Raw genomic sequence first — 25,431 nt, 5'->3', positions numbered from 1 at the left:
ATTCAGAAAAAAAAAAATAAACATAAAAAAATATTTAAAAATTCTACTAATCAATTATTATTAAATTTTATCATGAAAAAATGTAACTTCATAAATTAAAAACCATCATAAAAAAATTTTTATTCGCCAATTAATTTGCCAAACAGATGACTTTTGATGAGACATGCGAAAAAACTTGATCAGCTTTTCAATTGGCTGGTTTTTTCCCTCTACAATAATTGATCATACTATTGTTATTATTGTTATAAATTTATCCGTCTTTAATGATGACAATAAGAGAGTGGGATTCGCGAATTGTGTTACAAATAAAACAGTCATTCAGTAAAAGTTAAAAGTCAGTATTCCCGCGCCGGTTGTTGAACAATTACTGTTACTCCTCAAGTCCTCATCAAGATCTTTAAATAATAATTGTAATGATAACAAATTAATTGCACTAATTAAATTGATAATTTGAAAATTAAAAAATAATTTAACACACCAACACAATGGGTGACAGCAAAATTGGTATGTTGACCTAATTTTTATTTTTCAATAAAATCTTCTTTTTTTATTTCAACAATTAATTAATTAATTTCAATAATAGAAATACTCCAAATCATGTGACACATGTCGATTATAGTGAGTATGTTTACTCATCATAATCGACCTTTGAAAATTTTTTTATCAATCAATGTCATGATTCAGGTGACTCATCATTACATATTTATTTTTTTTATCTCTTTTATGAGATTTTTTTTATTTTTTAATATTTTTTTTAGTCATTGTTTATTTATAGATATGAGATGAATATATTTTGCCATATAAAAACAATTGAATTGAGTAAAAAACAAAAAAAAATAAATTTTACATTTTTATTTAATTAACAATTAATTTATTGGATTAATTAAAAATTAAAAAATTATTTTTATTTAATTAAAACAATTGTATTTATTTATTTGAGTTAATAATTGTTTTTTTTGTTTTTTAAAAAAAACAGATCATATTGTGATGACACCAAAATGTAAAACAGCAACATCAACAACACTAATAATCGAACGTCAAGCTCTAAATCCTCCAAGTGAAAAAATCAATGAACAAGACGTTCACATTGCTGGTGGTGATCACAAGGGTATTGTCATAAATAAACATGCACTTTCAGGTACGGCTTTAAGCCTATTTATTTTATATCAAATTACAATTAATCCTTTTATAAATTGGTTTACAACAATTCGCTTTTTTTTTCTTTTTTATTTTTTTTACAAGTTTCTTTTATTTATTTCATCAACTTGATATTTATTATTTGTTATTTATTTAATTTCACTAGATACTAATGGAGTATCCAGACCGGCACATTTGTGTCTTGAATTCCGTGTTTTTCTTGTCAGTGCACAAACTAAAAAACACACTCAAGAATCAAGAGTTTTAAGATTTTGGTTTATTAATTCATTACCTGATGCTGAACAACCAAGTGTTGCACAAGAATTTTTTCGTGAATTAGTTAGTCCACAAGAATTTCCAAGGGGTAATTTATTTTTATAAATTATTTTGATCATTTATTTATTTTTCTAATAACAACACTTTTTTAAAACGTAAAACATCTGTTTTTTTTCTTTGATGTATTTTTATTTATTTGAAATTATAAATTATTTTCATACAGATTATGTTGGTTTTATTAAAAAAATCATGAAGCTAATGCAACAAAAATATCCAAGTATTAAAAAGCTAGAAGTTGAATTGAAACAATTGCAAGAGCCAATAACACTACCAACAAGACCATGTAAGTACACTGTAATTTATCATGTTGAATTGTTAATTTATCATCCGGTACTTTTTTTTTTTTTTTTTGTCAATGTCATGTGTGAGGAGGGGCATTCAAATGACAATTAAATTAGCATTATTGATACAAGTGGCTTGTCATTGTTGTTACTATATAAATCAAATATTTAGTTTATATTTTAATATAATTATCAATTTACTTTTAATTAAATCAATCAACCATTTTTTATATATTAAATTACTTTTTTTTTTTTTTGAAATATTATTCACAGCTCAAACTGGCAACTGTCTATTCACTCTTCCTCGGTCTAAGAAAAGTGTTCGGATATCAGGTTCGATTTAGAAACCAAAAAAAAAAAAAAAAAACATCAAAAATTTTATTTAAAACAAAAAAATTATCCAATTTTGCTATTTGAATTTTTTTTTTTCTATTTTACTATGTTTTCATTTGAATTTTTTTTTTATCTACAAGTTTAATCCCTTTTTTTTTTTTTCGATAATAAAATTGTTTTATTTTTAGATAACAGCATTTTTTTTTTTATCGATTAAACATACAGACTTCTTTTTAGTAAATTGATTCAATAAAATTTTTTGCATGAAATTAAAATATTTAGATAACGCACATTAAAATTTATTTCTTAGAAATATTTATATAGATGATAATTATAAAATATAATTTATCTTTTACAATTCAAACAAAGTCTGTGTAACCATAACAATATTGATTTTAACAAAATTTTGCCTGAATTTGTGTTTTTTATTATTTAAATAATTGATCGTATGACACACTGACCTTTTTTTAAATTTGCAGACACGATAGGCAATTTAATATTGAAAGCAAAAATAAAAAAAAACTTTCACTTATTCTATAAATATATATTATCCACTTTTTAAAATAATTAATAATTTTATTTGAATATTAGTTCATTATTAATCATTAGTGTATATATTTCATTTGAATTATTTATTAATTTAATTATTATTTTTAGTATCAACTGATGAAACAATAATGGGACAAACAATTGATCTGAGTTTAGAAAAAGTTTTGGAAATAATTGAATCAGCTTATCCAAATCCAATCACAGTGATGGACATTGCCAAGTATGATAAATAAAATTTCTATTAATATTTTTATATACCTACTTTCAATTTCATTTTTATATTAAAACTTTTTTTTTTTTTAAGACAATATAACTGGGAGCCAAATGCAGTAACAGCAATAATGACTGAGCTGCAAAAAAAAGGAGTTGTTAAAGCAATGGAACATGGAGCATTCACTCGTGTTGCTCATCAAGACACTCAAATACAAGTAAGATTTTTTTTAAATAAAAAATTAATATAACATTATGTTTAATTTACTATTTCAGGTAACAATTGATTTACTTCCTTATTTGTTATTTATTTATTTAATTTTTATTATAATTTATTCTTTTTTTTTTGTTTTTGTTAAAAGGTTGTGAAACAAATGCCAACAATGGCAAGTGCCAAACAACCAACAATAGCTATTATAACAGCTCAATATTGCGAAAAACTTGCTGTTGATTCGATGATTGAAAATAAGGAAACATTTGTTCGTTACACAACTGTTGGTAAGAAATTAATTTTTTATTTTATAATTTTTGTCTTTTAAACGCTTTGATATTTGATATTTATTTATTTTTTAACAACTTATTTTAAGATTATACAAGTAATTTTATTGAATTGTTATTTTTTAAAAGAAATTTAATTTGAAAAGTAATTTTTATCTTTGTCATTGGAGATAATAACAATTAGATGTTTAAAAATTAAACGGTGAATTAACATTTAAATTTTTAAACAATTTGAAACGTAAAATTCGTAAGGTTATTTGTCTCAATCATCAATAATTGATTTGATAATTGAATGATCAATTGATAAATAAATATTTCAAGAAAATATTTATAAGTATTTCGATAAAATACTTATAGCATCGTCGAAATTTTATAACAATATGTTAACAATTAAGTATTAATTTTAAAAAACGCATGAAAAAATATGCATGATAATTGACAATAATAAATTTAGGTACAGCAAGTCCACATGATACAATTGATGGTGTACCAAAAGTCATTTGCCGATTTGGTAAAGTAGTCAATAATATAAATTGTTTAATTTACATGTATGTTGTCCACAATATGATTATTTTTTAAATAATCACATTCATGGCTTACCAAATGCTTTATTCCAATTTTTTTTTTTTCATTTATTAAATCAGCAATATTTGCAGGATCAAGGTGTCACTGCAATTCATCAAACAAAAACAAAAAAATACTCATTTGTCACAATAAACTTATTGTCCATCACAAAAATTATAAATAATATAAACAAAAATATTTTTTTTCTATTTAAAATCATCACGTTCATTTAAAAAATAAACAAGCAAGCAAAAAAAAAAGAAAATAAATCATCGATTACACAGCTATACATTTGTACATGCACAATCTGGGAAAAAAGAAAAATAAATATTACATGTTTGTTGAATAAATATTTATTAATATAAAAATTAAATAATAATAAATTGTTTACAGGTGAATCAAATGTATATACTCTTGGAAATATGGGTGCTCATCGAATAGTTTGTACAAAACTTCCGACAATTGGACACACGAGAGAAGCTATGACAGCTGCCGGAAATACAACGACACGTCTTCTAGGTAATCACATTTTATTTAAATTAAAAAAATATATGTATATAAAGTTATTCATTTATGTTTTTAAAATTACAACAGGTACATTTCAAAAAGTTGATTTTGTATTTCTGGTTGGTGTTGGAGGTGGAGTACCACATTATACTGATTACAATAAACACGTTAGACTTGGTGATGTTGTTGTGTCTCATCCAGCTCCAACAAACAATAAATATGTGTATATTTATTGTGAAGGTGCTAAAGTTAATGAAAATAATGAATATCATTTTGAAACCAAAGAATATTGTCCATCAAATTTAGGACTACAAGATATTGCTGTTAATTTAAATAAACAATCAATTGATAATAATTCAATACCACCATGGAAAAATTATTTAAAAGAAGGATATGAAAATCTTGAAAATTTACAATCAGAACATGATTTTAAACAGCCGTCAATTGATTCTGATAAATTATATATGACAATTGGAGAAAGAGATGTTATTGAAGTTGCACATCCAATTGAGCCAAATGATACACCAAATAAACGTGTTATTGGTTGTCCAAAAATTCATCTTGCTCCAATAGCATCAGGCAGAAAAATATCACGTGATGATCAAGTTAGACAAAAGTTTTCAACGAGATTTGGATGTTTAGCATTTGATGGTGAAATGGATGCTGTTGTTGAGAGTGTACTTGGTAATTGTCGTGATAGTTTTACTGTTGTACGTGGTATTGCTGATTATAAAGATGGTTCTAGAGGAAAAGAATGGCAACCTTATGCTTCACTTGCTGCTGCAAGTGTTGTTAAATCAATTATTTGTGCTATGGATCCACCAACAAATGTTTAAATTAATTTTATTATTTTAAATACAAAGCCAACAAAAAAAGTAAGTCATAGATTTTATTAATAATAGACTATTTATGTCGACAAATAAATTTAATAACACAGAGTATACGAAAAAATAATAACTGTTTTAAATTGAAATATAAATATTTATAAAATATAAAAATTATATTTACCAGTGTGTTCAAAATAATAAAATTATACTGCCATAATATTTGCAAAAATATCCGCACTAAATTAGAAAGTTTATTAAAATTATATTTACCAAAATAAAATATTTAAAAAATTTTAATCTTGAAACACAGGGTAACCTGATGATGAAAAAAAAATTTAAATTCTTGGTGTTTGAAACACAATATTGTTCTATAGTCATATCCAAGTTGACTTGGATAAAAAAATAATTGCATAATATATTAAATATATATTAGATTTAAAAATAAAACACAAATAAAAAATAAACAGAGACAAAAGTCTAGTGTTTTTAGTCATGGTAGAAATTTAATTATTTATTTATAAATTTATGTATTATTTAAAAGAAATAATAGCTACCAAAAAAAAAACAAATATAAAAGAACAATAAAAGTAAATCAAAAAATAGTATTAAGTGTACTAAAAAAAAATTTCGATTTTGTTTAATTTTTTGCTCATCGAAAAATAGATTCAGATTTACTATTACAAATTAGTGGTTTTTTTAAAGTGTCAATTTTATCAACAATTCATTAAATAATTAGCTCCATTTAAATATAAATTTACAAAATAATAAATTACTTGTTGCATCGTTACAATTAAAATAATAGGTATTAAAAATAATTGTGTCAGCATAAAATTAAAATAATTAATAGTATTATAAAAATTTCTTTTTACTTTTTTAAAAATGGTTTTATTTATATAATTGCTCCAGTCATATTGCGTGTTTTATATATTTATATTAACCTGTGTTAAAATAGTTGAAAGAATTTAAAAAACAATCATGTAATTTTATTAAATTAATTATCTTATAAAGATGTCTTCCACTATAGCAGCTTTTTTTTTTTTTTTATTAAGAAATACACACAAGAATTTAAAGAATTTGTATTAAAAATGATAATTGTTTTTACACTGTACTGAATATTTTTTTTTCCTTTCTCTTTAATAAAAAGAAAATAGTACCAAACAATATTTGATTAATTAATTTCTTTAAATTGATAATGATTAATTAATAATAAGAAAAATTTAATTTTTACATTTTGTTATCAACAAAATAAACCAAATTAATTGTAAAATGAAAAGAAAATTTATAATTAATTATTCATCTGACGAATCAATGTCATCATTTTTATTACTTTTAGCTTTATGATAATCATTCCAAGGTTGTCGAACAGCTGATCCAAAAAATCCATAAATAATACATCCAATTGCCATGTTAACAGCCGAAATAATAAATATAATTCTCCACTGTCCAACACTTTGCTAAAAAATATAATAAAATAATTAATTGTATGCATAACTTGTGAGTTATTAAATAATATAATTTAACAAACATTTTCAAAAGTCAGTAAACCAACTAAAATTGGTGATAAAAAACCAGCTGCATCAACAATAAGACCACAAATACCAAGTAGTACACTTGCATAATTTGGACTAAGATCAACAAGATTTGACAATGGTCCAGATGTAACAGCACCAGCAAATGCAATACCAGTCATCATAAAAAAAAATGCAAGTGTTGGTTCACATCCACTAAAACTTAATCCAAGTATCATTAAACCAGGTCCACCAGTACAAGCAATTGTTGCTAATTTTCTAACATTTGTTAATGTCATTTTTTCAGTCTTCAATAACCAATCACTTAATATTGCAAATAACCAAGAGAATAACATTGTCAATAAATGAGGAAGACCAGATAATAAACCAGCCTAAATTAACAAAACAAAAAATACCATTTTATATTTTTTTATAAATTATATTTTGTGTTAATTAATTATTTAATTACTTCTTCAATATTCCAGCCATGAATAAATTTAAAATAAGCTGGAGCTTGTGCCATTAGAGTATAGTAACCCCATACACAACTCCAATTTGATAAGATTGATATCCAAACTGGCATTGATGTTAATATTTTTATCCAAGGAACTGTTGAATTATTTTCATGATTTTCTTGGCTTATTGAATTGCCAATATTTTCAATGATGTATGTTTTTTCATCTTTTGATATTCTTGGATGTTGAGCTGGTGTATCAAATACCAGGTAATGCCAAAATATAAACCTGTTTAACAATAATATTTTAATAAAAAAAATAATTTCATTTTATTTTTCAACAGATTTACCAGACTACTCCTAAAAATGATGTCACATAGAATACTCCTTTCCAACCGAAGTAATCAATTATATATCCAGACATTGGGTAAGTCAAAGCAATACCAATTCCACCACCTAAATTAAAATTAATTAATTTAATTATATTTAATAAACACTAAATTACAAAATGAAATAATGAAAGTCAAAAAATTATCTTAAAAAATGTTTTTTACTATTAAATTATTGTAATGATTAAAATTAATTTTAGTAAATTAATTAATTGATCAAAAAAACTGTATAAATATTTATTTTTAAAATTATTTACCCATGTATGCACTGACAAATTTGCTTCGTTCATTTTGCGGGATCCATCGCGCACACATTTCATGGGTTGATGGATAAGACACGCCCTATTGTAGAAAAAAAAAAACCCACAAGGACTTGACCATTTTCTTTCAAGTTTATATTATTAAATTAAAAAAATATTTAGCTTATTTTAATGATGAACTTACAGCAACAAGACCTTGTAGTGCACGAATGATAATTAATGAAGAAAGATTAAATGACATTGCAATTGGTAATAGTAATCCCAACAAAGCTGCTAGTAAATTACCCATACCAAAAACAATTTTAGTACCATATTTTCTTGCTAATATACCACCTGGTATTTCACTCAACCAATGGATCCAATAATAAGCACCAACAGCTAAACCCTGTTGATACTCATTCCACGTAAATTCATAATATTTTTCCTGAAAAAAATTTGATTAAGTTAAGCAATTCATAAAATATTTAAAATAATTTCTTACTGGTTTTGTAGAATTTCGATGGACGAGTGTTGAATTTATCCATGAGTCACGACATTCTGATTCAATTGCTGGTTTTTCTGGTGGTTTAACAATTGATACAATGACAATATTTAAATTTACTCGGAGCATATAATTAACAGCAATTCCCGTAAACACCATCCACCATAAAACACTTCGACATGATGTTGAATCTATTTTTTGCATTGATAAATATTTTATAAATATAATTATGATTTTTAATTTTTATAATTTACCTGTACATGACATTGTCAAGTATTAAAAGTATTTAAGTATGCCACGACTGAGATAACTTGTAAAACAATCTAGTTGTGTCTTATCTATTTTAATGATTGAGATTGTACAACATTGATTTGATTAATTTATGACAATCAATATTTTTAAGATATCTCTTTAGTTGTTAATTTATTTCGAGCTGATAACATGACATCCTTAAGTGGTACTGAAAACTTTTATAACTTGAATCGAAATAATAATGTTAAAAAATTTATAAAAAATAGTGGTACTTTTATTTTTCCGCGTAAACTTGATACGACATTGTGGTGAAAAGGGTAAAAACTGGTTTCGAAAGTTTCATCTTTTTGATATTATTTTTTTTTTATTATGGATTTTATTTGACATTGATTATTTTGATGAACAATTATGATTACACGTAGAAAAGTTGTTGGCATATTTGTAAAATTTATTATTTAATATTTATTCAAGCAATTAATTATCAGTTAAAGCTACATTGAATTAAATTTTAACAAATATATAATTTTCATAATTTTCATATAAAAACAAAAAGAAAAAATTCATTTAAATTTGTATATATTTTTTTTTTGTATCAACATATCATATTAAATCACGTTTTAACGCACTGGTAAATAACATAACGCATGAATAAATAATATAATAAAAATAATAATTAATCATTTATTTACAGTTAGCTTCTTTTTCTTTTTCATAATTTTTTATCTCTTTACATGAACATGTATTATCATTGATAATCATAATTTTTTCTGGTTTATCATTAAGCTTAAGCATTTCTTCTCCAATTTCATGATCAAATTTGACATTATTATTCCAAGTTTGTTCCTCAGCTGTTCCCCATGTTTGATAAACAACAGCACCAAAAATAAGATTTGCAGCAGCTATTAAAAATACTAATCTCCATTGTTCAACAGTTTGCTAAAATAATACATAATTTAATTAATGATAAATATAATCTACTATTTTTTTTTTTTTGTAATTTAAATAATTATGTTATAAATACATTTCCATTTGTAAGTATTCCAACAATAAGTGGTGACAATGCACCAGCAGCATTTGAAATTAATCCACAAATACCAAGTAAAACACTTCCAAAGTTTGGACTAAGATCAACAAAATTAGCAAGTGATCCAGATGATAATGCACCAGTTGTTATGGTACCAGTAATCATAAAAAATACAGCAAGTACTGAATGACATCCAGAAAATGCAAGACCAATTGTGAATATTGCTTGTACACCAGTACAAACCATCATAGCTAATTTTCTAACACCTGTTCTTGTCATTTTTTTATTTTCTTGAAGCCAATCACTCAGTGTACCAAATAAATATGCAAATATCATTAGAAATATATGTGGAGCTCCAGAAATAATACCAGTCTGTAAATTTGAAATTGATTTAAACAATAAAAAATGATTTTTTGTATTTTTTAAATGATTTAATCGTACCGTGCTAATGTTCCAGCCATGTATTCTACTGAAATACGTTGGACCTTGTGCAAGAAGAGTATAAAAACCCCAAATAGCACCCCAATGTGCCATTATTGTAACCCAAACTGGTCCAGATGTTAAAATAGCAATCCATGGTACTGGTCTTTTTTCATCATTTGGCAATGATTTTGGTGTATTTTCTAAAATATAATCAAGCTCTATTTTTGATATTCTTGGATGTTGACTCGGTGAGTCATACACAAAATACAACCAAAAACAATACCTTAAAAAAATAACAAAACAATAAATTAGCATAATAATATTATATACCCTTGACCTTCGTTCATTTAATCGTTTTAAATTAAAAAAACAAATGAAGATTAAAAAAGTTTATCAAACAGCGATTATCTCTGTTGTTATATTGGATAACATAATAAAAAAATAAATAATCTTATTGACTTACCAAATAATACCAAGTAATGATGTTAAATAAAATGCAGCTTCCCAATTAAAATAATGTATTATCATTGCACAAAATGGATATGTTATTGCTGTACCAACTGAGCCTCCCATATAGGCACTTACAAATTTACTACGTTCATTTGATGGTATCCATTTCGCTGTTAAAACATGCATTGACGGTACACATCCACCCTGGATTATTTAAAAAAAATTATCATAATAAAATTTTATATAAAATGATTTGTTAAAATTGAAGAGACAAAATGTTTTGGTACCATAAGAGCTCCTTGAATAACTCGTAATAATAAAAATGCATAAAGATGATATTTAATAGCAAATGGTATCATGAGTCCAGCCAGTGATGCTAGTAAATTTGATCCACCAAAAATAATTTTTGTGCCATATTTTTGAGCAAGTAAACCTCCTGGTAAATGGGTCGACCAGTATGACCAATAAAATGCACCTAAAGCTAAACCCTGTTCATATTCTGTCCAATCAAATCTGCCTTCGTACTAGAATATAAATTGCATAATTAATTTAAATGTCAAATGGAAAATTTAATTTAATTTTTAATGGAAAAATTTATTATTGATGAACAATTGGACGTACTGATATGTTCATTGACGAGGGAGTTGACTGATAAGATGGAAAAGTGACATTTGATATTGTATTATTTATAGAAAATAATGATGGTTTATCAACAGTACATTGTGCTGCTGTTGATGATAATTTATTTGTTCTTGGTACAACCATTGCAACAATGACTAAATTTAAATTTATTTTTAACATGTAATTTATGGCGCTTCCAGAAAATACAAGGTACCATAAAACTTCTCGACATGACATCCATCCTTTTTCTAAAAAAAAAAAACAACAATTAAAAATAAAAAAAAATAGATATAAAAACCCTGGTAGAAATAATCTCTCCGGAATTTCTCCGGATTTCTACGTAATTGAGACTTCCGGAGATATTTATCCGGAGTTGAGCGAAAAAATTCGGAGATATTATGAATGTGGAGATTACTCCGTGAAGATCTGGAGAAATCCGGAGAAAATTCGGAGTGATTTTTTCCACCAGGGAAATGATAAGATAATTAATATTTATTTATAAAATAAGACAAAAAAAAATATTTTAATATTATATTTTTTATTATTACAAATTAAAATTTTTAATTATTTTTTTGTCTTATTTATTTTAAAATTTATTTGTTCTTGTTATCGTTATCAATGCTTCTGTCGTTGTACTTTTAAATTTATTTTTTTTTAAACACCACAAAATATATTGGCAAATATTATATTCTAGAATAATTTTTTTTTATAAAATAATTAATTTATTTTAATAATTGAAAAATATTTTTATGTAACTGTTGATTTTGTTTGGGGTCATTGCACTTTTTATCAATATTTATTTTAAATTGAATATTAATTTATAGATTGCTATAAAAAATAAAATAATTAATTTATTGATCAGAAAATATTGCACTTGGAAATAAATTATTTTTTATTTAAAAAGAATTAATTTAAATCTGAAATATTTTTTATTAAAAAATAAGAGAAATTGATGTAAATTTATATTAATTTTTCTTTTAAAAATAAATATTAAAATAAATAAATACCTCTTGTCATTTTTACCAATAAATTCACCAACAATTAATAATATTTTTTTACCAAAATTTAAAACTCTTGGCATTCGAATGCAGAAAAAATTTAAACAAAGTCTATCGAAATAATATTATATAATTTTCGTTAACTAAAAAATAAATTATAAATAATATTTTACAATAAAAATAAAGTCATTTTAAATTAATTTTAAAATATAAAATGTTTTTAAAATTTTAAAACTAAATATAAAATATTTTACTCCAAGTAAAGAGACAAAAAATTGATGACTTGAGAGCAAGTCGATCGATCGACTGTCTTATTACTTTTGAAGAGTATATCTCAATGAAACTGAGTATAAAATTTGATATGAAAATTATAGCAACATGTGAAATACGTCACAAGAAAATATTTAAAATCAGTAAAGCAGAGAAATTTAATTTCAAATTGTACGTTATAAATACAATCAACAAGAGATTCTCTTCCGTCAACTAAACTGCGTATGAAATAAAAAAATTTCAGTCTTTTAAATAACCAAAAAAAAAAGTAATTAAAACAAAAATTAAAAATTAGTGGGGACATTAAATTAAATAAATAAATTTTGTTTGCTTTTATAGAACTTAGTGAAGAATAAAAAAAAAAAAAAATTTCCTCGCATTTAGAGATTTATTTATTTTTACCTTGACTTTACAAATAAAAAATACAAAATTGTCTTCTTCCTTCACGTAATGTCGATCATTTCAAAAAAAAAAAAAAACAACAATTATCGACACATAATTAATCTTGTTAAACAAAAAAAAATTATTTACAAAATTTTTAATCAAAAATTAAATTCGTCAATGACAATGATAAAGGAAATAATAATTTATAAATTTTCGAAAAAACTCAAAATAAAAAAGCTCAATATTATAACGACAATAAATTTTGTTTAATCAATTAAAATTACTAAAATAATACAATAATTTAATAAACAATTAAATTATTATTTGTATAATTACGATTTTATCTTGTCATCATATTTTTCATTGACATTATTTGTTGGTTTTAGTTTTTCAAGTTCTTCTTGATTAGCATTTTCCTGTGCTTTTCCACACTCATTCCATTTTTGTACATCAGATGTACCCCAGATTGTATAAACAATTGCACTAATACTTAAATTTATAGCGGCTATGATAAAAACAAGACGCCACTGTTCAATTGTTTGCTTAAAAAAAAATATAAGATAATAATAAAATATATTGTTGTCATAATAGATAACATAAGTACTGATTAAAAACAAAAAAAAACGGGTTTTATTATTAACTGACGTACCTGATGATTTGTAAGAATACCAACAAGTAGAGGTGATATAAAACCAGGTGCTGCTGTCATTAAACCACAAAAGCCAAATAAAACACTTGCAAAATTTGGACTCAAGTCAACGAGAATTGACAGTGTTCCAGCTGATACTGCACCATTTATTGCTGTTCCAGTCATCATAAAAAAAATTGCTAAAGTTGGCTGACAACCACTTAAACTCAAACCAAGTGTTAGTAATGCACCACCACCAGCCATCACAAAATTTGCTAATTTTCTAACATTATTCAATGACATCTTGTTAGTTCTAAGTAACCAGTCACTAAAACTTGAATAAAAATATGAGAACATCATTCTTAACACGTGTGGCATTCCTGATAATAATCCAGTCTGTAAAAAATATTTAAAAATAATTTTATAAATATATAAATAACAAAATTTTATTGATAAATTTATTTTTAATTACTGCATTTATATTCCAGCCATGAACAAAGTTGAAATAAGATGGTGCTTGTGTCATGAATGTTAAAAAACCCCAAACACCACCCCAATGAGCAACAGTTGTAATCCAAAGTGGTCCAGATGATAATATTTTTTTCCATGGTACTTTAACATCACGTTCATTTGTCAAAGAATCACCAATATTATTGATAATATGATTTTTTTCTTCATCAGATATTCTTGGATGTTGTTTTGGTGTATCATAAACCAAAAAATACCAAAAAATAAACCTGGTAATAATTTAAATTGAGAATAAATATTATTTATTGATATTAAAAAAATATATTAACTTACCAAATAATACCAAGTAATGATGTCACATAAAATGCAGCATCCCAACCAAACCAATTGATAACAAATGCACAAAGTGGATATGTTATTGCTGCTCCAACTGAACTACCTAATTTATTTTATAAATTCATTGTTATTAATATTATTGAATTTATTTATTATAAAATTTTATTTATTTATTTATTACCTAAATAGGCACTGACAAATTTACTTCTTTCCATTGGAGGAATCCACTTTGCACATAAATCATGAGCTGATGGCCAAACAACACCCTGAAATATAAATTTAATTAATAAGCTTATTAACTTAATTAATAGTCTTATTAATTATTTAATATATATTTTCAACTAATTAATTATCATGTTTTTAATTTAATATTAATAAACAAAACATTTATTTAAAATTAAACAAAATCATTTATTACTAACTGAAATGAGTCCTTGAACAACACGAATTGTAACAAGCCCATAAAGATGATATTTAGTTGCAATTGGAATGAGTAATCCTAGAACAGCTGTTATTAAATTACTGATACCAAAAACTTTTTTTGTACCATATCGACGAGCAAGTAGTCCACCTGGTAATTGTGACAACCAATGCAGCCAGTAATACGCTCCAAGTGCAAGGCCTTGCTCATACTCACTCCAATCATATAATTTTTCAATCTAAAAAGTAAATATATATATATAGAAATTGAAAGGTCTATTTATTAAATTTATTTATAAATAAAAATTATTAAACAAACTGTAATATTATCATGTGAATTTTGATGTGCCAATGTATAAATTGAACTACTGTTGTTATTCAAATTGATGGTACTATCATTTTTTTGAGTTATACATTGAGCAGATGCAGCAGCTTTTGTTCTTGGTATAATCATTGCAACAATTGCCAAATTTAAATTAATTCTTAATACGTAATTTATAGCAAAACCACAAAATACAAGAATCCATAAAACATCTCGACATGATAATAATTCTTTGCCTTTTTGAAAAAGAAAAAACACAAATAAATTAAAAAAATATTATTTCTATATGGAAATTAATAATCATCAAAAGGAAAAGGCAAATTTCAAGTTTTTTTTTTCGATGATACTAAAGCAATAGGTGTTAATTTTGGTGTAATAATTTAAATATTAATTTAAAAAAATTTGTGAGGCTTGGGAGAGACTTATCAGTTGATTATAAATCAAAAAATTTATTGTGTTTTGTCAACGTATACAATTCGCAACGAGTGGATACTCGTTACTCTTGTTACGTTGGATAATATAATTTAAACAAACAATAATTAATGCATACATTTTTTTAATGATTTATTACTCAACATTATTTTACAATGTCAAACAAATTAATTAATCCCCGATTGTTTAATTATAAATATCATCATGTACTATGAATTTCTGTATAAAATTATTAAATTCTACTAAAATAATAGACTTAAAATACTATTATTTATTGTAATAGATGAATATAAATTTTTAAATTACTATTATCACTTTAGTAGACAACAAATAATAAAATATAAATAGGGTCAAATTTTATTATGCTAATATGAAGGGCGCTATATTTTTGTAATCATTCAATAAATGTTTTTAAATTTTTTAACGTTAGAAAAATTTAGAGTAAATCTATTTAGCTATTTTTAGGCTAATAGTCAATCCATTTCATAAATAGGTTTTTATTTTAAATAATAGAATTATAATAATACGAAAAATTAAAAAAAACATTTTACATTTACATTATTTGTTTATTTAAAAATTTATCAATGCAAAAATATATAATTACTTTTTTAAATAACAACATCTGTTGATTTTTAATTATAATTTATTATTGTTATTATTTTACATGTGTATTTAATAATGATTTAAATAATTTGTATTAATTTTATTTTTTCAAGATGATGATAATAAGCGTGATTTATCATGCGCCGATAAATTAAAATAATAATTAATAATTAATAAAATCTTACCCATTTTAATTTTGAATGAAAAATTATTTATTAATAATTTTGATTATTAACATTTGAAAAATTTAAATATTATTTTTATGATATTTTTTTTTGAACACATGAAATAATTTTAAAAATATTTTACATATAAAATTATAAAATTATTACAATTAAAAAATAATGGCTAATTTTATTTTTGAAAAAATAATTTGTACATCAACCGGAGAAATGTTTCGAACACTTTTATGATGACTATTTTGTTTTAAAAATTTGAGTGATAAAGACAACGTGTAGTTGGTTTATGAGAATATATTTCAATGGACCCCGTTTGGATGCATAAATTACGCATGATAATACATCACGCTTAAATTAAAAAAAAAATATACATGTGACGAGAGAATAATATATTACGATATTACATGTAGAGACAATTGTATGCAGAAGGATTTTCGAATCACGTCATATATTATTGATTACATGATTTATTTAATTTTGTTTACTTGAATTTTGTATTTATTACTTTTATCATCAACGAGTCTAGGTTTACATGTTCATTAAGTTCTCATATTACTTTTTAGATATTAGAAAAATAAAATGAGTATTATTTATTTGACCTTGTGTAAAACAATATTAAACTGATAATAATTTAATGAAATAAATCAAATAGATTGACTCAAACTACACAATTTAATATACAATTGAAATTTTTATTTTTTAATATTTATAATTAATTTTTGGAATTAGAAATAATATTTAATTAAAATGTTTTATCGATTTTAAATAACATTTTTTTATTTATCATTTCTATTTGAAATATATTAGTTGAATAATTTGTTGGAAAAGGTCAGTTAATTATTTGTGATTTAAAAAGCTGGTAAAGAAATTAATTCGCTAAATTTATACATCAAAATTCACATGATAATATTACAGTTTGTTTAATAATTTTTATTTATAAATAAATTTAATAAATAGACTTTTCAATTTCTATATATAATATTTATTTTTTAGATTGAAAAATTATATGGTTGGAGTGAGTATGAGCAAGGTCTTGATGTTGGTGAACCAGTTGTACAATAAATTGTTGATTCAACTCGTAGTAATATCAGAGGATCATCCTGGAGAAATTATTTCTACCAGAATATTTTTAGATAAATAAAAATTAAAATGTTTTACAAGTAATCATTTTTCATTATTTATTGTTTCTCATTGTTACCGATTTTTTTTTCTTAATTTTTCAACCCTAACAGGGTTTACAGTAGTTGACAGTAAAATTTTCTTTATCAATAATACGATATTGGAAATTTTTATAAGTACCAAAATTTAATTCACGTACATGATTTGTATAATCGTATATTTTTTTAATAACTGGTGGAAATGATGGTATATTTGCTGCAGCAGCAATTTCATCATAATAAGCCCATTGACGATCTTTCATTTTAATAATATGCCTTTCCTAAAAAATTTAAAAAACATTTACAAATTAATATAATTAAAATTACAGTGATTAAATTAAAATTATAATGATAATGTTTATTTACAGGTATTCCTTGATCCATCAGCATTTTTTTTTCTCTCATAAAATCTAATCTCATTTCTTCTGGAGATGGAAGCTTAACACGACCATCAAGAATTCTAAGTATATATTGAGCTTGTATATGGAACATTGGAAATGGCACAACAATACCAGGTAAACCCATAAAAAATAAATTTTTTATATCTGTATAAATAAGCTGCTTGTAAATTGGCTCAACATGATTTTCTTCAGTTCGCAATTTTATCTTTTTTGATAAAAATGGATATGTAAATTGGTATCCTAAAAAATTTATTTAAAATTAATTTAATATTCTTGATGGAAAAATTTCTCCTGAATGATTCCAAAATTTTTTAGAGCATTTTTATGGAATTCGAATTCGAAATTTGGAGAAATCGAAACGATTTCGAAAAAATTATTTCCACCAGGAATATTGCATTATTAATAATTATCATTTATTAAAAAGTTAATTAAAAATTTATTAATTTAAAATTTTTTAAAACTTATTTATTCATATGTACAAAACGTACTAATTTTGATTTACCGGTGCAATAAATAAAGCTGTCAACATGTGCTGTTGTACCATCACGAAATGTAAAATTATTTCCATTTATAAAATCAATTCCTGGTGTTTGTTCAATAACACCGAGCGTTTTAGCATCTAATTTTTCAGGAAGATTGTGACTCAAATAGACCTTTAACAAACAAAAAAATTTATAAATATATAAATGTATTTTAATTATTAACTAATTAATCTTTTATTACAAAAAAAAAAAAAAAAAAAATCATGATGTATTTATAATTTTATTAATCACAATGATTTAATTGAATTATTATTTTTTATATTATCTCAAGAAAAATTAAAATAAATTCTACAAATAACTATCATATTAAATTCATAACAAAAATAGATTGTAATTTTTAAATAACATTGATAACAGATTTTAAAATAGACACGTTAAATTTGATCAATTTTTTTTTGACAAATTAATTATAATAAAAATTAAATTTACAATGTTATTTAAATTAATTTTCATATTTACTTTTTCAGCATATTTTGCAACTTCAAGAGCAATGTCAATACCAGACCATGATGCACCAAGAATACATACTTTTTTACCAGTATATTTTTCAGGTGTACGATACTGATGACTGTGAATACAATCACCATTGAATGTATCACTTCCATGTATTTTTGGAATATTACCAACAGTGTAATGACCATTGCACAATATTACAACATCAAATGTTTTAGTTGTTTCAATTTTACTTGGTACATGTTGATATGTTATCATCCAAATTGTTTGACCTCCTGGTGATGTTTCTGGCTCTACATTTTTAACCACTGTGTTTATCTAAATTAATTTTATTTACATATTAATTTAATTGTTTAAATAATATTTTTAGGCGTTATATTTTTTTACCTTTATATGAGGATACAAATTAAAGTGTTGAGCATAATCCAATAAATACTGACGAATAACACTGTGATGAACAAATGATGGTCCATCTTGATCTTGAAATGGAAAATCTGGTATCTGCATAATTTCTTTTGGCAAATTTGTTCTGTAATTTAAAAAAAATATTTAAAAATATTAGCACGTCATTTTAAAAAAATTCATTTAAAAAAAACAAAAAAATATATTTCAAGTTTATAATATAACAAGTTATTTAAAAAATAAAAAAAAAAAAACTAATTTAAATGTCAACTTTTAAATTATTTATTTATTTACTTTTAAATTTTTTTATGTTATTTTCAATATTTACTAGTTTTTTTTATAAAAAAAACAAACAAAATTATGTAGAGGTGTTTTTTTAGGACAAGTTCAAAGTGTATCATATTGAAAAAAATTTTTAAAAAACATTTAAATGATTGAATCAGTCAGCAAGTCAAATAATGAGTCTAAATGTTTCACCATCTTAAATTGTTTTTTTTTATTTTTTATCTGAATTTTGTTGTTTTTAAATCATGTTGAATAAAATTAAAAAAAAATTACATAATTAAAATTATTATATAAAAAACATTTGAAGATAAAAAATATTTGTGTAAATTTATAAATTTAAAAGTGTTAAATGATCAATTTTGTTTACCTTAAATTTTTGTACATGCTGCTATGAACTGGTAGACCATTTTTGTCGTAATCAGTGTCATCAGTGTAGACCCAGGTACCACCAATTTTATCACTCTGTTCAAATAATGTTAAACTGTATTCTTCTGGTTTTGTTGACATGTGTCTTGCAACAACTAGCCCAGCAACACCACCACCAATTATTGCTATTCTTGTTTTACTACTTGGCATTTTTTTTTTTTTGTTATATTATTTTTATAAAAATTAAATTCAATATGATGATAACAATTTTTGTCAACAAGTTTAACTGGTTTATTTTTTCTTTATTGAATATTAATTGAAAAATTAATAGTAGATTTTATTTCGATTGTTGGTTTTAATTTAATTTTCGAAATTTTTTTAAACTTGCTCGTTCAACGTCTGAATGAAGACTGAATGTATCAAACAGCAAACGTATATTTAATTCTGTTTCAAACTGGTCAAACCAATTAACATTTTATGCCTTTCCCATACAAAATTATATTTTGTGTTTTCATCATTTTTTATTTTTTTATTTACATTCCTTATTTTACTACTTAACTCACTCAGTTTTTTTTTTTTTTTTTCTTATTTTTTATTTTTTTACATTAAACTTTATTTATTCCTTTTTTATTCAATCATTATTTTGATTTCTTGTCAGTACTGTGTGTTTTATCGTTGGATTAATTTATCATTCATTTTTTTTTTTTTCAATGTAATTTAAATTATCTCAGTCGTTATTTATTATATTTTTTTTTCGATTTTATTATTATTGCCTAATTATTGAGATACTAAAAAAAATACATGAACTTTAATGAAACAAGTTGATAAATTTTTTATTCAACAAGTGTAATTGTTATTTAAAAAAAATTCTATTGAGAAATGTGTTCTAATTTTCTATATGAATTATTTTTTTAATAGTTTATTTTGAGAAAAAGGTATAATTAAAGCCACGTGAATCGAATAAAATTAATTTTTATTATATGTTATAATTCAACGTTAATGTTTACTTGGATATTTTAAATATAATTTCTAGTCACATGATTACATTTCACTTGCAATATTACATCACATTTTAATTGATAAATAATGTTATTTATTTTAAATATTAAATTGTAATATTATTTTCAATTTCTAAATTTCTATTTTTATATTTTTTAAATTTCTTCAGTCATTTATTTATACATTTGTTTATTCAATAAATAATTTTAATTTTTTTTCAACTTCTAAATTTAGCTAATTGACATGTTGTTATTATTTGTTTTTTTTTTTTATTAGTGTTTTAGAGGCGAGAGAGTTTCACATGTTGTATTTGTAAAACATGGAATGCTTGGCGAAAGTGTTTGGCTCGATTTCAGATAAATATGGGTAATTTTAAATTTTATTTATTTTTTGTTGAAACCAGTAAAATGAACGAGGTATTGCATCAACCTCGCTATAACTTCAGGGTCACTGAAGCTGAAAAATAATCATCAGGATGATATTAAAATAACAAAAAATAAAAAAAAAACAACAAACAATATTTTAATTTATTTATTGAAATTTTATTTACTACTAAATTTGTTTATGAAAATAATTAAACAATAGCAAGTAATAAAATATAAATCAATAAAATCCCATGTTACTTGCCAACATCATCAATATTAATTCGATGCATCTTTTGGAAATTTATACGTGTCAGTGATATCTTCTCGTTCAAGAGAACCAACAGCTTTTGTATTGATATTTGGTCCATCTCTGTAAAAATTAAATAAAAATATGTAAAAACAAAATTATAAATTAAATAAACAATTTAATTTTATAAATTTACCTCAGTCGATCAACTTTGTAAAACATTTTAACATTATCATCATTTTTTTTCTTAAAGTGGCACACATCATCGTCAATGTTACCAAATATATATTCAGCATTAAATGGTACATCAAATTTTCCAATTTTGATAGCCATAACTGGAATAGGTCCACGTGCATACACTGATTTGTACGAGCCATTTCTTGTACTTGCTCTTTGGGGTGTGACATCGATAACTTGCCACCCATGGAAACGTTCATCATTCAAATCATACCTGGTCATCCAGACTTCATTCCAAGCATGAAATTTCCTGTACAATAAATCATCAACAACATCATTACACACATGAAAAAAAATTGCTTAAAAAATCTTGTTTATTTACCATACAGAGTAGCCTCTGAATTCATCATCATAAACTTCTTTTCCTTTTGAATCAAAGCATCGCTCAACTCTCAAATTATCATCGGTATCATGAGCACTTTCAAAGTTGGTAACAATTCTACAAGGTATTCCCAAAGCTCTACAAAGTGTAGCAAAAACACCAGCATAAATCCAACACTGTCCACACTTGACTGGCTTTTTTTCTTTGAGAAATTTTTCAATGATGTCACTTGTCCCAACAAATGACTGGGGTTGTTTTTCATCTGCATCATTATCATCTGACTTTCTCAGTGAAATTCCTTCATCATAATCATTCCCATTTACAAGAGCAGATAATGCACGTGATACATGTATTGGATCATGCCTATCAACTACATCAACATATGCCATGACATTGATCAAATGAAATGCTATATTCAGCACATCTTTGTTGAACTGACCAAATGACCAAGGTGTTGCTTCCACTTGGCCTACATGTCCAGTCCAAATTAATCCCTTCTGAGACATCACGTACTCTTGACGTTGTTCTTCATCATTCAAGTGGATCTTGTCGTCTACAAACAAAACAAAATGTTTATCAAAAAATTACACAGTACTTATTGATGTTTTTTTTATACCTGGACACCATGGATTAAAAATTATGTATAAACATTCATCAATGGTAAAATTTGATGGTGGAGTGGTCTTGGTGAGTGTATCAAATTGAATGTGGTACTTTCCCACACATGCACCGTCTGGTATATTTACCTTGAAAAATATAATTTTATTTAAAACGTGGCAATATTTTTGTGAAATAAAATGTTATTTTATATTTGTTTTTTTTTTTAATTGTTACCTTCATTCTCATTGATTTTTTATCAGCAGAATTTATGCTTGCAACCCAGCATGTTTTCAGTTCACCAGAGTTCAATAGTGGTATCAATACTTTTGGTACTTTGTAGTTTTGTTCATAGTTATATTGTTCCACTTCTAATTTCAGTTCAATGTATAGAATATCGTTTTCTACATCATAATCACGATTGAATTTTACATTCAAATAAAATGGTTGTCCACGTCGAACGACCAGTCCTTTTTTCTGTTGCATAATTACATAATATTCAGTTTTATGATTCATTCCATTTTCCTCAATGCACGCGTCGACACTTAAAATATGCAGCAATTCTGTTTACACAATATAATTTTAAAACAAATTAGTAAATTTACATTGATGTTTTAGAGCGATAAAAAAATAAAATATTTGGTTAATTCATGTTTGATGATTTATTAATTGATTATGAAATTTTATTGAATTAATTCATACCAGGTTCTTCCCTAATAGTTGGGGTCATCACGTGGGGTGTTGCCTTGAACATCTTGGTGGCTTGGTGATGCGATGGGTATCAATTGAAGTTGAAGATCAAAAAGACTTGTTGAATGTTTAACAATTTATGATCAGGTAAACTTGAGCTGGGATTTTTTTTTATGGCCGACACGACGACCAACCAGGTGTATTGGACACGTTAAATTTTTACTGATAAGATAATCTAAGAACGCCCAACACAATAACTAACGAATCAACAGTGATAATGACAAACTTAGATTGAAAATTTTTAACAACGACGACATTAGAAGAAGACAATAGTTTTACAATATTTTACATAAAATTCTCTCAATTATAATTGAAACATGTAGATTTATAAAACTGAACAATAAAAAATTTTTAAATAATATTAATTGATTTTACATTAACATCATCCCTCATTTCAAGTTCTGACGGAACGCAACTAAAAAATTTGCCTAATCTTGAAAAAATATTTCTAATTTCTTAATAAACAATAATAGCAATAAAATAAATTTAAATAATAAAAAAGTAAATAATTAAACAATTAGTAATTATAATTTACCGACAATTAAAAACTTTACATAAATATTGAAAATCAAAATGAGAAAAAAAATTATAACTATTAAAATTGTAATTTATTTTTTAATAATAAAAATGAATAAAAATTATTAAGTTCAATTTTTAATATTGCAAATAAATAAAAATTATTTAATTTATCAATAAATGCGTAAAAATGTGAGCTGTTGTGTCAATGCTAATAATTGTAATGAAGATGTTCAATTTCCTGGATGTCCATCAACATCAGATGCATCTGATACTGTTGATGCAACTAAAAATATTAATTATTACTGCCAGCCATATTAAATTGATCATTCAACATTTTGATAATATAATTGAATGAAAATTATTGTTTGGCAATAAATAAAATTAGCAATCATAAATATTTATGAAAAGTGTTGTATTTATATAAATATACACGTAACGACAACTCCCTTCATTGCAATGTGATGTCTTTATAAAATCCACCCATGATCTTACACAGGCCTTGGGAACCAAAAGTTGGCCATTTACCATTATTTTATTTTGATTCATTTTATTCTGTTGGATATTTATAAACAATGCTGATATTACAATAAGAAAAAATTTAGAAATAAAAATGAAAAAGTTCTATAACTATATATTTTTTACTTTTTTAAATAAAAGTATTTTAATTATATATATTTTAATAATTTGATTATTAAAGAAAATTGAAATTTAAAAATTAATAATAATAAAATTAAATAATATATAGTTTTATAAAACTAAACAATAAGAAATAATAATTAATTTTTTTTTTTAAATAATGTTACTCCATTTTACATTAACACTACCCTTGATTTCAAGTTCCGACGGAACGCAACTAAACAATACACATAATCTCATAGAAAAAAAAAAATATTTCTAATTTCTTGATAAACAATAATAGCACTTGAATAAATTTAAACAATAAAAAATTATATAATTTAACAAATGGAAATTATAATTTACCGACAATTAAAAACTTTACATAAATATTGTAAAACAAAATGAGAAAAAAAATTATAACTATTAAAATTGTAATTCATTTTTTAATAATAAAAATAAATAAAAATTATTAAGTTTACTTTTTAATATTGCAAATAAATATAAATTATTTAATTTATAAATCAATGCGCAAAAATGTGAGCTGTTGTGTCAATGGTAATAATTGTAATAAAAATATACAATTTCCTGGATGTCCATGAACATCAGATGCATCTGATGCTGTTGATGCATCAAAAAACATTAATTATTACTGCCAGTCATATTAAATATCTTAATAAAATAATTAAATAAAAATTATTGATTGCCAATAAATAAAACTGGCAGTTATTAATATTTATGAATAGCATTTTGTCCGGTAATTTTGATGTTGGACTTTTTAAAATAGTTCATCATTTTGCTGATATTTTGCTGCTCAATACAATTATGGAGAAGAGCCAAATTTTGTTGAGTTATTTATTTTTTTTTTCCATATATTAAATTCATTTCGTTTTTAAAATAATATTGTTAGTTTAAATAATTTTTTGTCGATATAAAAATACATTTTTATCTTTTTCTTGATTGATAAAAAAAAAATATTCAAAACGTTGAATATTAATTTATTATTTTATTTTCAACTAAAAACTTTTTA

At 23.9% G+C, this 25,431-nt stretch overlaps 5 protein-coding genes across 8 annotated transcripts; 1 reads left to right on the top strand and 4 right to left on the bottom strand.

Moving 5' to 3' along the window:
* Positions 1-54: 54 nt before the first annotated feature.
* Positions 55-6,403, top strand: LOC122855805. 4 transcript variants are annotated; one of them, XM_044157434.1, is made up of 11 exons: positions 55-504; positions 977-1,138; positions 1,304-1,501; positions 1,637-1,756; positions 2,028-2,087; positions 2,745-2,856; positions 2,941-3,064; positions 3,209-3,344; positions 3,799-3,855; positions 4,302-4,427; positions 4,503-6,403. In XM_044157434.1, the coding sequence occupies exons 1-11, from the start codon at positions 486-488 to the stop codon at positions 5,249-5,251; spliced, it is 1,863 nt and encodes a 620-aa protein (XP_044013369.1). In that variant the 5' UTR covers positions 55-485; the 3' UTR covers positions 5,252-6,403. The 4 variants fall into 4 exon arrangements, with proteins under 4 accessions (XP_044013369.1, XP_044013371.1, XP_044013370.1 ...); XM_044157436.1 differs by lacking the exon at positions 2,028-2,087; XM_044157435.1 differs by lacking the exon at positions 3,799-3,855 and having other exon boundaries at positions 4,503-5,303.
* Positions 6,404-6,509: 106 nt separating this feature from the next.
* On the bottom strand, positions 6,510-16,667 carry LOC122854072. The gene is made up of 22 exons (XM_044154486.1): positions 16,151-16,667; positions 14,928-15,166; positions 14,611-14,847; positions 14,370-14,454; positions 14,186-14,291; positions 13,857-14,121; positions 13,406-13,780; positions 13,093-13,298; positions 12,128-12,213; positions 11,105-11,352; positions 10,771-11,007; positions 10,497-10,687; positions 10,052-10,316; positions 9,608-9,982; positions 9,318-9,522; positions 8,335-8,525; positions 8,038-8,277; positions 7,851-7,935; positions 7,555-7,660; positions 7,220-7,493; positions 6,768-7,142; positions 6,510-6,696 (listed from the first exon to the last, which is right to left on the bottom strand). The coding sequence occupies exons 1-22, from the start codon at positions 16,152-16,154 to the stop codon at positions 6,532-6,534; spliced, it is 4,560 nt and encodes a 1,519-aa protein (XP_044010421.1). The 5' UTR covers positions 16,155-16,667; the 3' UTR covers positions 6,510-6,531.
* Positions 8,925-12,598, bottom strand: LOC122855807 (sialin). Its single transcript, XM_044157438.1, has 7 exons — positions 12,112-12,598; positions 11,105-11,352; positions 10,771-11,007; positions 10,497-10,687; positions 10,052-10,316; positions 9,608-9,982; positions 8,925-9,522 (listed from the first exon to the last, which is right to left on the bottom strand). The coding sequence occupies exons 1-7, from the start codon at positions 12,119-12,121 to the stop codon at positions 9,268-9,270; spliced, it is 1,581 nt and encodes a 526-aa protein (XP_044013373.1). The 5' UTR covers positions 12,122-12,598; the 3' UTR covers positions 8,925-9,267.
* Positions 16,668-16,971: 304 nt separating the features above from the next.
* Positions 16,972-20,177, bottom strand: LOC122855804 (flavin-containing monooxygenase FMO GS-OX-like 2). Its single transcript, XM_044157433.1, has 6 exons — positions 19,752-20,177; positions 19,085-19,226; positions 18,704-19,015; positions 18,205-18,355; positions 17,668-17,942; positions 16,972-17,582 (listed from the first exon to the last, which is right to left on the bottom strand). Exons 1-6 carry the CDS (start codon positions 19,958-19,960, stop codon positions 17,370-17,372), a joined length of 1,302 nt encoding a protein of 433 aa, XP_044013368.1. The 5' UTR covers positions 19,961-20,177; the 3' UTR covers positions 16,972-17,369.
* Positions 20,178-21,390: 1,213 nt separating this feature from the next.
* Positions 21,391-23,271, bottom strand: LOC122854071 (annulin-like). Its single transcript, XM_044154485.1, has 6 exons — positions 23,220-23,271; positions 22,755-23,080; positions 22,537-22,666; positions 21,921-22,473; positions 21,558-21,848; positions 21,391-21,484 (listed from the first exon to the last, which is right to left on the bottom strand). The coding sequence occupies exons 1-6, from the start codon at positions 23,269-23,271 to the stop codon at positions 21,391-21,393; spliced, it is 1,446 nt and encodes a 481-aa protein (XP_044010420.1).
* Positions 23,272-25,431: the final 2,160 nt, after the last annotated feature.

This window comes from Aphidius gifuensis, linkage group LG4, assembly GCF_014905175.1.
Source record: "Aphidius gifuensis isolate YNYX2018 linkage group LG4, ASM1490517v1, whole genome shotgun sequence".
Taxonomy (NCBI): Eukaryota; Metazoa; Arthropoda; class Insecta; order Hymenoptera; family Braconidae; genus Aphidius; species Aphidius gifuensis.
Note: the sequence above shows the minus strand (reverse complement) of the source record. Positions and strands in the feature narration are given on the sequence as shown.